Raw genomic sequence first — 12,658 nt, forward strand, 5'->3', positions numbered from 1 at the left:
TTTAAGAAATTAAATAATATAAAAATTCTCCAGTATGTCAAAATATAACTTTTTCTTCAAGAGTAAGACCAGAGAGAGAACATTAGAGCTGAAAAGAACTTCAGAGGTCATCTGGAAAATCCTTGCTACTCGAAGTCTGGCGCCCAGACCAGCCCAGTCAGCCTGGGAACTTGTTAGAAAAACAGAATCTCACCACCCCAGGAGACTGGCAGGCACGTGAAAGTTTTTGAGTAACTCTAGCCCACACCGCATTCTGCAGTTGGCTCTGAAAGGTCACAGATGAGCCTGAGGTTACACAGGGGTGAGTGGCAGAGTCTGAGTGAGGAGCCACACCGTCCATCTTGGTTCACTGTGCTTTCTCCTCTACCTCTATAATATAATATTCTGAACAGAGAACACCCACTGTACTCATCCAGCAAGGTAAATTTTAGATCCTAAAATCCTCAACATCAAAAGCAACCACTTAACTATGATAATCCCTTCTTAAATTTGCTCATTGTGGACCACCTCTCCTTAGATGAATTGTGTAGCATCATCCACACACAGAAGACTCCTAAGTATTATTAGATTAATAGAATCACCAGAAAGGAAGCTTATGTCTAGATTTAGATTTTTATACAGAAATAAAATTTCTCTCATGATTTCTGAATGTAAAATTTTAAAAATGAGTAAAAGATTCTAACAAGAACAACTGCTTTGTTTGCTAATAACAATCTGTTTCAACCGAGTTCCCCTTACACCGCTACATTTGGCCTTTTTGTTGTGCTAAAAAAGATCAAGTGCTATGTTGCAAGTTAGGAACACAATGGTGTTTTCTCTCGTTAATTTCGCTGACCTTTCCACTATCTTGTCACTCTGGTCACCACCCCTTCTCAAAAACCCGATTTTTTGTGCTATTGCTTTACCCAGATTTACTGCTAATGTGATTTATTTCTTTAGAAAAGATACGTTGTTCCTTGAACATCCTTTCTTTTTTTTTTTTTTTACAATTTTTTAAAAAAGATTTTATTTATTTATTTGACAGAGATCACAAGTAGGCAGAGAGGCAGGCAGAGAGAGAGGAGGAAGCAGGCTTCCCGCAGAGCAGAGAGCCCGATGTGGGACTCGATTCCAGGACCCTGGGATCATGACCTGAGCCCAAGGCAGAGGCTTTAACCCACTGAGCCACCCAGGCGCCCCTTGAACATCCTTTCTTAAACCCCCTCCCTGTGCAGTTACATGCGTATTTCCCTACCCGCCATTTCATGAGGTCCCATGATCTCAACTACCCCCTCAGCGAGGCCACCAGAATCTCTAGAAGCACGGCCTCCCTCGTCTTTGCCCGTGGCTGGGTTCTTCAACTACCCACCAGACTTCGATGCTCCGACATCCTCCCTGTATCTCAAACACCAACACTCTTCAACCCCTTTCCTCTCGTAATTCGCTAGGACTCGGTGGCACACTCAATCGGCCCCTCGCCCAGGCCTGCGCCTGTAAATGCCCCTGTATTTATGCTGCCGTTTTAAGCACATTCAGCAGTACCCCTGAAAACGCCCAAGACTCACAGCGCGACTCGGCAGGCGACCACGCCTCCCGGCGCAACTGCGCCCCCAGCTTAACGGCGCTTCCGTGTAAACGCCGGGGCAAGTGCGACGCGGGGCAATGAGTCAGCCGAGTGCTGGCGCTGAGTTTGTCGCGGGCTACAGGCTCTGGCAGTCCCGGGGCAAAGGGCTCACTCCTTTGTCTGGTCCAGCCTCCCTCCCAGTAGGCCACTTCCTACCTTGCCGCGATGCTTCTCCCCGCGTACAGTCAGCAAGCATTTAGCCTGACATGCCACGTGATAAGCAGTGCCGCAACAGTAAATGTACTCGGTGGTAGGGAAAGAAAGATCCTCGCTCGGAGCTCACGGCCTCAGGGGTCCACAAACCCTACCGGGAGAACAGCCTTTCGATTTCCTGACTAGAACAGGCGGCTGCCAGCCAGGAAATATCCCCGCTTAATCTTGCTTACTGGTGATCACTGATCTTTGTCATGTTAAGGGCTTTTAAGAAGTGGACTGGTCTATCAGGTTGGCAATCTCTCCCAGCCGTGACTGTTCTCAGAACTCTGGTAACGCCACTTTCCTAAAAATCTGAGGGTAATCCTCCTGCAACATCTGTTCCTCAGTAATCACCATGGTTACTTAAGCCCATCTGGGTGGCCATGTGGCCAAGCCAATGAAGGCCATGATTTCACAACGGTGGTCTTTCTCTTAGCCAAGGCCAGGAGCTCCTGAGTTCCCCACATAGAAACCCTAAACGAATTATGAGGGACCATTAGCAAATGGGAATAGGTTGTGTTACTTGCTAAACAATTACATACTGAGCTCTAGTGCCTCAGGGACAGGACCATTTCTCCTAACAGCAAATCCCTCACACCCTCTCAGGCGATCATTGAATGCACTATTACATCACCTGTTTATTGACTGGTTGATTAGCTCTAGGAAAGCCAGGAAACAAAATTTACTTGAGGTAACTTTCAGGTAAATGGTAGCCGAAAGAACATTTATGTAACGGAGTTGTAAAATGCTGTGGTAGGATTTAATTCACTCCTCGGAAATTTATCGTTTTTAAGGCCTACCCCAATGAGATAAAACACTATAGCTTCCCATTACTCACACTTTAGAATTTTTAGTATTCTGAAAAATTACATTGGTACATTTGCAGCTAAAAACATGATTCTAATTCACATTAGACGTCACGCTCTAATTCAGGTACAAATGCTCAAAAACCTGATGAAGTTAGTACACTTGTATTGTTCCAAGTCCACAGCTGAGATACCCGCTCTTTACATTTTTGCTCAAACGGCCAGAAACATGCAAGGTCAGAGGCTTAACCCAGCAGAGACGCATACAAGCATGACATTGGCCCTAACCAGTGCCCATGCATTAATGCATTTTCTTGGGTTAATCGAGCTGCGCCCTAATATGGTTCAATATTCTTCTCAAGTTTTCTCATTATGGAAGAAACCTACAGCTTCACCTGACAAGTATGACGTCTGTAGAAGTACCTCTCTCTCCGGAAAATTCATCATTTCACAAACAGCAGATCTTAACATCAACTTAACAGTCACAAACACACAATTCCCAAACTCCAGGTCTAGTCTATACAATTCAGAACTGAACTGAGTTTATGAGCCGTGTTATTGTTTAAACCATATAAATAAAACCTACATTGTTTCGGTGAGGTTTCTGCTATACAAATGCAGAACAGCCGGGGCTGAATAGATTCTATTAATAATGCAATATTGAGTTTGGTATTGACTTTAAGAAGTATTATCACCTCCTTGACTAACCCTTAGCTGCCAGCAGACGCTGCCTCAGGCCAGTACACACCTAATTGCTCGGTAAAAAGGCCGTTTCCCTACCTCATTGAGCCGCATGATGTGATAAATTTGCCGCAGGTACTCGCTGCCACCTGGTTTGTGGCAGATATCCAGGACCATCATGTTTATTTTCTGCTCAGTCGGTTCAAGAGCACTATCTCCTTCTTCTAAGGCTGTGCTTTTCTCTATTGTCATAAACGCACTAAGTACAAAGAAAGCATAGTAGTATCAGAGGTGAATAATTGTAAAGATGGAAAATAATCAAAGAGATTGAGCGCGGAGAGTCGATGTAAATCTCATATTCAAAGCACCATAAAGACCGCTCAAATAGGTAAGCTTTCCCAAACTGCCACTGAGCAGAGAGACGGAGCCACAGAACTAAGCACCTGAAAGCATTTTAAAAAATTGAATCGTTTCTTTAAAACAGTTCTTTATTGCATTTGTACTCCTATCTATAAAACATTTTCCCATTACTGCAATTGTTGAAATTGCTATAATCATGGGATGAAAACAAAACATTTCTTTTTAAGAACATGTAAGAAATAATTTGTATTTTCTCTTTGAGGATAAAAAGTATCTTTGATGCCTGAAAGAGCTTTGGTATTTTGTCTTTTGTAGATTCCTCTTCACACCTGTCTTTGGAACACATTAAAGACTAATTAAAGTGTCAAAAGGGGGAGCCTATTATGCTAAATAAAGGCTGGGAGCTCACTGGCAGCATGCTTACCACTGGATGTTTTAAATTGGCCTTTTGACACTTGTTGCCTTTTAAAAATATATGGCCTCTCCCCCCAACCCCCCACCCCCCCACCCCTGTTTTCTTCTTGGTAAGGATACCTGGCAAAAGTGACCACCCTGATTATTCTTCAGGAAAAGGGTCTATCATGGCCACCCTGGAATATGCAACTTGTATTTGTGAAACATTTCTTGTTATTGATTTTAAACATTATTCAGATAGTAACGTTGAATGACATAAATTAAAAAAAAAACAAATCTCCAAATATACCAGTAAAAAGAAATCATGATATTCAACGTACATGATATATATCCCATACCACTTTTCTTATTACATTGCTATTAGGATCATGTTAGACTTTGCAATCTAAGTATTCTTAAGAAAATGCCTGGTTTTCCACTGTTCCGCAGACTAAATGAAATTTACTGTGGTATAATCAGCTATATACTGTAGTTCATTACTGAGATTTTGCCATGATTATAAAATTAGTTCTGCTAAGAGTAAGTGCTGCTGACCTGAAGACTGAACCAAATGATACCCAGCTGCTGGACATTAACTTTTATATTGCTTCCACATGTAGCTTCAAAACATCTTTAAAAAAAAAAAACACAAAACTTTACAACTGTGTAAGCTTGCAAAAAATAAAGTGGATCCTACTCTTCAACGTATTTGTTAGCTACAGTAAATCTTCAAACAAAAGAGACCTTGTTGCAATAAAAGAAGTTTGTAAATATCTTTTTGAAGCTGCATACAGGTTGCAAGCAAAATTTGTCAGGTTTTGTACAGGCTGACATTGAAAAAGTTGAGGCCCTCTGACGAAAGAGTGTCTCAGTGTCAGCCCCTGAATTGTATCCTTTCCTGTCCGTCACTGTGCAGGTGAAGCAAATGATTGGATTCAGTCAATGCCATGATTAATGAGTTCCTCTCTGGATTTGGGACTGCCTATCAATCATGTCATTAGGGAGAATGTGCCCTGAAAGAGGCAGACCTTAGCCAAGGAATAACTGCATTAATCTTAATCTGTATATGCACCCAGCCAGCCAAGTCAGGGTCACCATGATGAAAAACAATAATCTTCAACTCGACAAATTACTTTGCAAAGACAGACATTTCTTTACTTTTGGGGCTGTGTGTTCTCCAGAATCTAAGTTGACTGTTTACAGCTTGAGTGTTACTACAAAGTGAAGGTTATTTTAATGAATAGTAATGCTTTCAGGCAGTACGCAAGACAAGCAGTGCTTACAGCTGCCTGCCACCTTCCCACTACAGGTCTTTTCACAATTTCCACAAAATCAAAGTTAAATCTGAATGCTAGTGAAATCTACCTAAAGGATATTGTGTAGTTCCAAGATAATCATCAGGGGGAATTAAAATTTTGATTACCCTAACAGAACTATTTCAGTTTAAATGGTTACATTCCCAAACTTAAAACAATATGGTAAAGCCAAGGCAGCCCCTCACCTATACACAGACATCGGGGTTTAAAATACATTTTCCTTTATGGCATAGATCTAGAAACTAAATGATTATCGACTCGTGAGAACTACGCAGAGGGAGAAGTTCACTTGTATAATAGATAATCAATCTGAAATCAGAATCAAGAAGTACATTCCTACAGTGCCCATTAAATCCTGGAAGAGATGACCTAATGTGAGTTAATAAGTCAAATCTACCGTTTCAGATACATATAAGAAATAACTTTAAATCTGAACTCTTATATATTGATATTCGAGAAACTGAGAAAGACATAGCATTTGCTAATTACATACTCGTACACATTCAGGAACTTTGAGGACTGTAAACCATTTTTTTTTTATCAATATGTAAAACATTTTTAAAAGATCAGCAATTCTTCATTTTGGATGCATGTTGCAGCAGATAATTAATCAGTCAAATATAGCTAAACAAATCCCTATATAGGAGGTATCAGATGTGTTCGTGCTGTTTATAAAGAATTTAAATAAACTTTAAAGGAAAAATTTTATTAATTTTATTAAAATTTTATTAATGGAGTCCCGTATGTGGCCCCAGGTATATTGCTGAGACATGACTTTACACTGATCTTATTGATAGAGGGACCCCTAAATCAAAAGTATCATAAATTTAACTTTAAAATCCACTATTTTTATTCTTTATCCCCCCCCCCCTCTCTTTTTGTAACAAACGCTGAGGATATGACATCTGGCCTTAATCTTTCATTCATTGGTTTCAATAGCCGTCAATTGGTATTGAATGCAAATATAAAGATTAAGAAGGCTGATTTTAGCATTACTAAGCATTTGCCTGACTGCTGTTGTTATTCCTACCCACAGGACACCCCAGAAGTAAATTTCTACAAGTCCCTATGACAAGACCAGGAAAATCACCATTCCTGAGATTTTTCCATTTGGATTAATATGAAGTCTTACTGATTAACACAAACCAGTAACGAATATTCGTTACCACAATACCAGTGAGTGCAATGTATTTTAACAAGAGTTTATAAATAACAAATGCTTACTAGTTCTAAGCTTGATGCTAAAAACTTTATGAATGTTATTTAGTTTTTCAAAACCACTCCCACCAGCTTGGTACCACCACTGAAAATGAGGTTTTGAGAGATTCCATAATTTGCCCAAGATGGCCTACTCACAAGGGATTCATTTTTGGCCATCCGATTCCAAAGCCTGAGCTCTTTGTCACTACCACATACTAAGGAAAGTAACAACTTTTAGTCGTTTCAGGCAGAGAGTTAAAATAGTATCTCCTAGGGACATGAGGAGATTTTAAAAGAATGGGGGACAGTGTGTGTGTGTGATCTGAGAAAGGGCTGGCTTAGTGATCTGTAGGCCATTATGAACTGTAATTCCTTTATCAATATCATGCAGTTCAAAAGTGAAGACTAATTTTAAGACAGGAGTACTCTATGTACATATTTAAATTCATCAGGGACCCTTAAAAATCTTAGCAATACCACAAATCACTTAGTTCTTGGTGACAAACCTATAAGAAGGCTGACATTTTCATACAGAAACAGCTGGGTGTGTTTATAGCTCGAGTGTGATATGCCCCAGTTGCCCTCTGGGATTCTTACATTACCAGATGAAAAATGTGTACCTTTTTGACAATCAGGTACACAGAAAGCAATAAAAAGCCTTTTATATCCATTAATTCCTTCTTAATTTAATCTCCATGGCCAATCCATTTACAAAATGCTCCAGGCTATCCACGAGATACCTGTTTGTGCACTGAAAAGGAATGAAACCAAATTCTCTAGGGTTTAACTACCACCCTTTTTATCAGAAACCTTAAGATGGTGACTAAACAGGTATAATGTTCCAGCATGTCAATGGGGTTCAAATTTTAATAAAACAAGGAATGTCTGATAATCCTGTTTTTAATGGGATATTTATCTTTTTCTGTATTCGTCAAAGTTCCCATGAAGTTAATAAAATAACCTCTGTTGCCTATCTCCCAGTCTTTTCTTGTTGTTTATTGGTGATTTTGTTATTGTGAATGTTATCTGATGAAATTCAGTGAGAGAAAAACATCGCCTTACCATTCGGTGCTCAGTTTCCTTGCTTTCACCAATTGGCTCTCAAGCCAGTTGGGTTTTTCCTGCTCGATGCTCTGTATGACCTTCTGGGTCATGTGATTAGGGCCACTTGTCTGCTTTCCCATGATGCTTTCCAAACACACACAGATTAAACCAAGTTTCTCTTTACTCCCTCTGTCAAGGGAGGCACCTGTTAAAAGTTCCACAGTGTTTCCATCCTCAAATATCCGACATATAATTACAATCAAGTTCCAGACAAGAAGGCTAGCTTTCTTCAATTCAACAAAGTTTTTTGACATTTTTCTCTCAGACAGAAAAAAGAAGTATTTAATTGGGGGAGGCAAACATGCAATCACTGTAGGTAACTTGCTGATTACAATAGATACTGCCTGAGCAGCAAGCCTTGTGAAGCCTGGGGAAGAAAGGAAAGAAAAGGTATGATTAATATTAGCCTTTGCATTCCGTTACTGTGTTGTTTTGAGTGTTGCGTGGGATGTCTAATTTTTGTGGAGAAAATTGTCGAGAAGAGCAAGTGCTTGACATATTCCAACAGAACTCCACCGGGGTCCCCTCCAGGGCTGCCTAAAATTCCTCAAATCTCAAACTCACTTTTTTTCCCCCTTTCTCAAGAATGAAGATTAGAACGTTTAAAATTATTATACTTTTATCTACTAAGACTGCAGGTTTAAAGGGCTCAGGTGTCTTCTTAATTAACAAATGTAAAGGCACTCCTGTTGGACCTCTTTGTGGCCTTTGGTACTTTCTTAAGCCTCCTTCTCCCTTGGAATCCATAACAGAATCATTCTAGATCTTGCTGTCCCTGGCTCCCCTTCTTCTACTTTTTAGCCCAAATGTCACCTCCTCAGATACCTTCACTCACCACCCCATCCAAAGCATCCCTCCATGCTCTTCCCATGCCAGGTCCCACTTCCTCTCTGTTATCTACTTTGTCACCTAATAATAACCTTCTTTTTTTTTTTTTTTCTAAAGATTTTATTTATTTGAGAGAGAGACAGTGAGAGAGAGCATGAGCGAGGAGAAGGTCAGAGAGAGAAGCAGACTCCCCATGGAGCTGGGAGCCCGATGCGGGACTCGATCCCTGGACTCCCAGGATCATGACCTGAGCCGAAGGCAGTGGCTTAACCCACTGAGCCACCCAGGCGCCCCAAGACAAAATAATATCTTAAAGTCATTTTTTAAATGTTATTTATTAATGGTATAAGACGTCCATAATAATTTCTTGACTGAGGATAATGTCATTTAATATGCTTTATTATTTTTAAAATCTGGCCTTAACATTTTGATACAGTGATTCAAAGGGCAGGTTCTAAGTCTGGTTTGTTTCACTACTTGATTTTACTGGCTCTCTTAGATGGAAAAGCTACTACATGAACCTACATAGATCCACACTGGAACAAGTGTATCAATAACTGTGCTTGTGAAATCATGGCACTTGCTTTTCAATCTCAATCATCAAATAGGTAAAAGCTGTCGTTGACATTTGACTGCTAAATATTCATTAATCATAATGTCAATGGTTATTCTTGAAAACAAATAGAAAAATATTTCATTTTTGTATTTTCAAGAAACACATTCAGGAATCACTGAAACTCTTATTTGGAATATTTTTAGTTATGTTAGAAAATTCTATTTCTAGGTTCTGAAGTGTGTAGATAGGATATTTTTACTGGTGATACTGGTTTTTATAAAAATATTTCTGGTTTTTATAAAATGAACTATCTTAATAACTTTCTGATACCATTTTGTATATTTCTGCCATCAGTTTCTCTCCCAACAATCTGCATGCAAATGATATCATGAATACATTTTTTTCTCTTTCCTCTCCAGAATCTACTCAGTTAAAACAATTATTCCAACAGTTCCCCCATTCTTTTCATTTATTTATTTATTTTTAAAAGATTTTATTTATTTATTTGACAGAGAGAGATCACAAGTAGGCAGAGAGGCAGGCAGAGAGAGAGAGGGAAGCAGGCTCCCTGCTGAGCAGAGAGCCCTATGTGGGGCTCGATCCCAGGACCCTGGGATCATGACCTGAGCCGAAGGCAGAGGCTTTAACCCCCTGAGCCCCCCAGGCGCCAAATAATCGGGGCACCTGGGTGGCTCAGTCAGTTCAGCAACTGCCTCCGGGTCAGTTCATGATTTCAGGGTCCTGGGATCAAGCTCCTCATCAGGCTCCCTGCTCGATGGGAGTCAGCTTCTCCCTCTGCCTGCTGTTCCCCTGCTTATGTGCTCTCTCTCTCTCTCTCTATTTATTTATTTAAATAAATAAAATCTTTCAAAGAAATTGCTGTCAATGAAACAAAACAACTACTTTGGGTATATCTGTTCTTTGAAACATAAGGGAGCAAATACCTAAGCTGAGCTGTAGCAAAAGCATCTGAAATTTCATTCAACTCTTTGGTAAATCTCTTACATTGTATGATTTATTGTCATATTTATTTCCTTAAATCCTCACTATTTTCTATGTAACAGTATTTACTGACAAAGTAATACAAAAATGCATTTCAGGGGCGCCTGGGTGGCTCAGTGGGTTAAGCCGCTGCCTTCGGCTCAGGTCATGATCTCAGGGTCCTGGGATCGAGCCCCACATCGGGCTCTGCTCAGCAGGGAGCCTGCTTCCCTCTCTCTCTCTCTGCCTGCCTCTCCGTCTACTTGTGATCTCTCTCTGTCAAATAAATAAATAAAATCTTTAAAAAAAAATGCATTTCAGTTTGTCACCATAGTGTTTTCCTTGTTCTCTCATTTTCACCGTTTCAGGAAGGACAAATATTCCCTTAAGCTAATGACTATTTGTCTTTTAATAAGTTAGAATCTTAAAAAAAACCACCACCAACAACAAAAAAGTGACTCTAATCATTTATCGTTACTTAGACAAATACTGTAAAGTACTCCATTAACTATCACTTGACTTAAAACATCCTTGAAAACAATTACAGAAGTTTGTCTTCATGTTTTGGATGCTTAGTTTTGAAATCTTTTGCTAATCAAGATGATTTCGAACCACCTTTAGCTAGTATCTCAAGGCACAATACATATCTAAGAGGGATTCATGTTTAACAATAATGTATGGGAAGTCATATTTCAAATGGTTTTCCCATATACTTCCTTTTCTAAAGTCTTTTTTTTAACCAAATCTGATCAGATCATCATCATTTTTACCTTATAAATACAGACAAAGAAAATAATGGAGGAAAGTGACTGCATAAACCATTTTGCATACTCCAGGTGGATGTGACAATAGGCGAATACCATGGTTCCCCATCTCTCTACCCTCTGTTAGACTGACAGTGTTCAACCTTTATCACCACCACCGTATGCAAAACAAATAATATTTATAGGCCAGACATTAAGTCCCTTACTTGTTCAATTGATATTTACTAAGTGAGTTACCACTATATGCCAAGCATTTCAGTTGAGGTTAACTATAAACTATAAAGTAGATACCTCCTCTTGGTGCTCAAAGACTAGTAACTGGTTCTAAATGGGTGCAAACATCCCTGGGGATGTACAAGACAATTCTTTGATATATGAGAAGAAAGGAAGAAATGAAACTTTACTAAAATTTCATATGAAGATTGTCACTGTAACTCTCCCTTGGTCTGTGAGGCCATTATGGGGAGGTGATGGCCAGGGAAGCCTACTCTTCCATTAGCATATGCACTTTTTTTGAACCTGAGGTTCTTTGAAAGATTACCAAAGAATTCTAGAACACCTGTACGAAGCAAAATTTTTCATGAATAGAATGACTTGAAACCCACAAACAAAACAGTGCTACTCATACAACAAAAGTTAGCTATAGATTATGTCTCCTGAATTGCTCAAAATCTATGACATATCTAAAAGCTAGGATGGAGGAGAGATGGCAACAACTCAGACAAGGAAGAACTTAAGTAATGAAAAGCTGACATTTTCCAATTTCAATTAAATGGCTTTACTAGATTCAAAGGCAGTTTAATAGGGCTTGGACAGAATTAAAGTATTACTGTGAAAGGTCACAGATAGATAATTGATTTGAGTTGGTAATATAAGGTTGCTGGATAAAAGCCACATCAGTTAGGATCTCCATGGAGAAGAATGAAAGACTAGTCCCTTCAATTGACTTTAGTAGGTTCAGTTAGAATATTTTACCATTGAGTTTCCTTAAATTAATGAAAAATATTCTTCTTTAAAGATAAATACAAAGGAAAAAGTATTATTTTAAAAATCCTAAAGAAGATTCATTAACATGGTTACATAATATACATTCAAAGGAATCTTAACACAGAAACACATAGGTACAAAGAAACCATGTAAGAGGAGAGGTCTTAATAAAATAAATGAGGGGCACTTGGGTGGTTCAGTCCGTTGAGCATCTGACTCTTGGTTTCAGATCAGGCCATGATCTCAGGGTTCTGAGATCGAGCCCCAGGTCCCGCTCAGCAGGGAGTCTCCTTGAGGATTCTCTCCCTCTGCCCCACCTCCCCACTCTCTAAAATAAATAAATTAAATCTTTTTTTTTTAAAGATTTTATTTATTTATTTGACAGAGAGTGAGAGAGCACAGCAGGAGAAGGAGAGGGAGGAGCAGGCTCACCCATGAGCAGGGAGCCCAATTAGGGACTGGATCCCAGGTCCTGCGATCATCACCTGAGCTGAAGGCAGACACTTAAGTGACTGAGCCACCCAGTGTCCCAATAAATAAATCTTTAAAAAAAGAAAAGAAAAGAAAAGAAATGAGTAACGTGAACTGATGGTTCTAAAATATACTTAGAGGCATAGGCCCTAATAGGAACAATGCACTGGATTCAGAACCATAGATATTGGGGGAAAATACTCTGTCAGAACATGTAGTTACTAAATGGGGTATTATTTTTTACCTAAACACTACACAAGTAGGTCTGTTAACAAGAGAAAAGAAAGTAGTAATTGGTGGCTGCAGTGGAAAAAACTTCGAGGAAAAATATTACACTGAACACCAGAGCAATATTCTTGAAAGTATAAATTTTAGATTACTTAGTAGATTTAAGGTTACTCACAATCATTGAA

General features: G+C 39.3%; 1 protein-coding gene across 3 annotated transcripts in view; it reads right to left on the minus strand.

Annotated features, from left to right (window-relative positions):
* KIAA0825 (KIAA0825 ortholog) overlaps positions 1–12,658 on the minus strand; it is a 407,438-nt gene that overhangs the window by 202,618 nt on the left and 192,162 nt on the right. For all 3 annotated transcript variants that reach the window (XM_047731565.1, XM_047731566.1, XM_047731567.1), the window contains 2 exons: positions 7,617–8,025; positions 3,385–3,544 (listed from right to left, as the gene is read on the minus strand). In XM_047731565.1, the coding sequence (XP_047587521.1) occupies positions 3,385–3,544; positions 7,617–8,025 (569 nt within the window). The remainder of the gene's footprint in view (positions 1–3,384; positions 3,545–7,616; positions 8,026–12,658) is intronic.

The sequence above is a fragment of the Lutra lutra genome, chromosome 5, assembly GCF_902655055.1.
Source record: "Lutra lutra chromosome 5, mLutLut1.2, whole genome shotgun sequence".
Taxonomy (NCBI): Eukaryota; Metazoa; Chordata; class Mammalia; order Carnivora; family Mustelidae; genus Lutra; species Lutra lutra.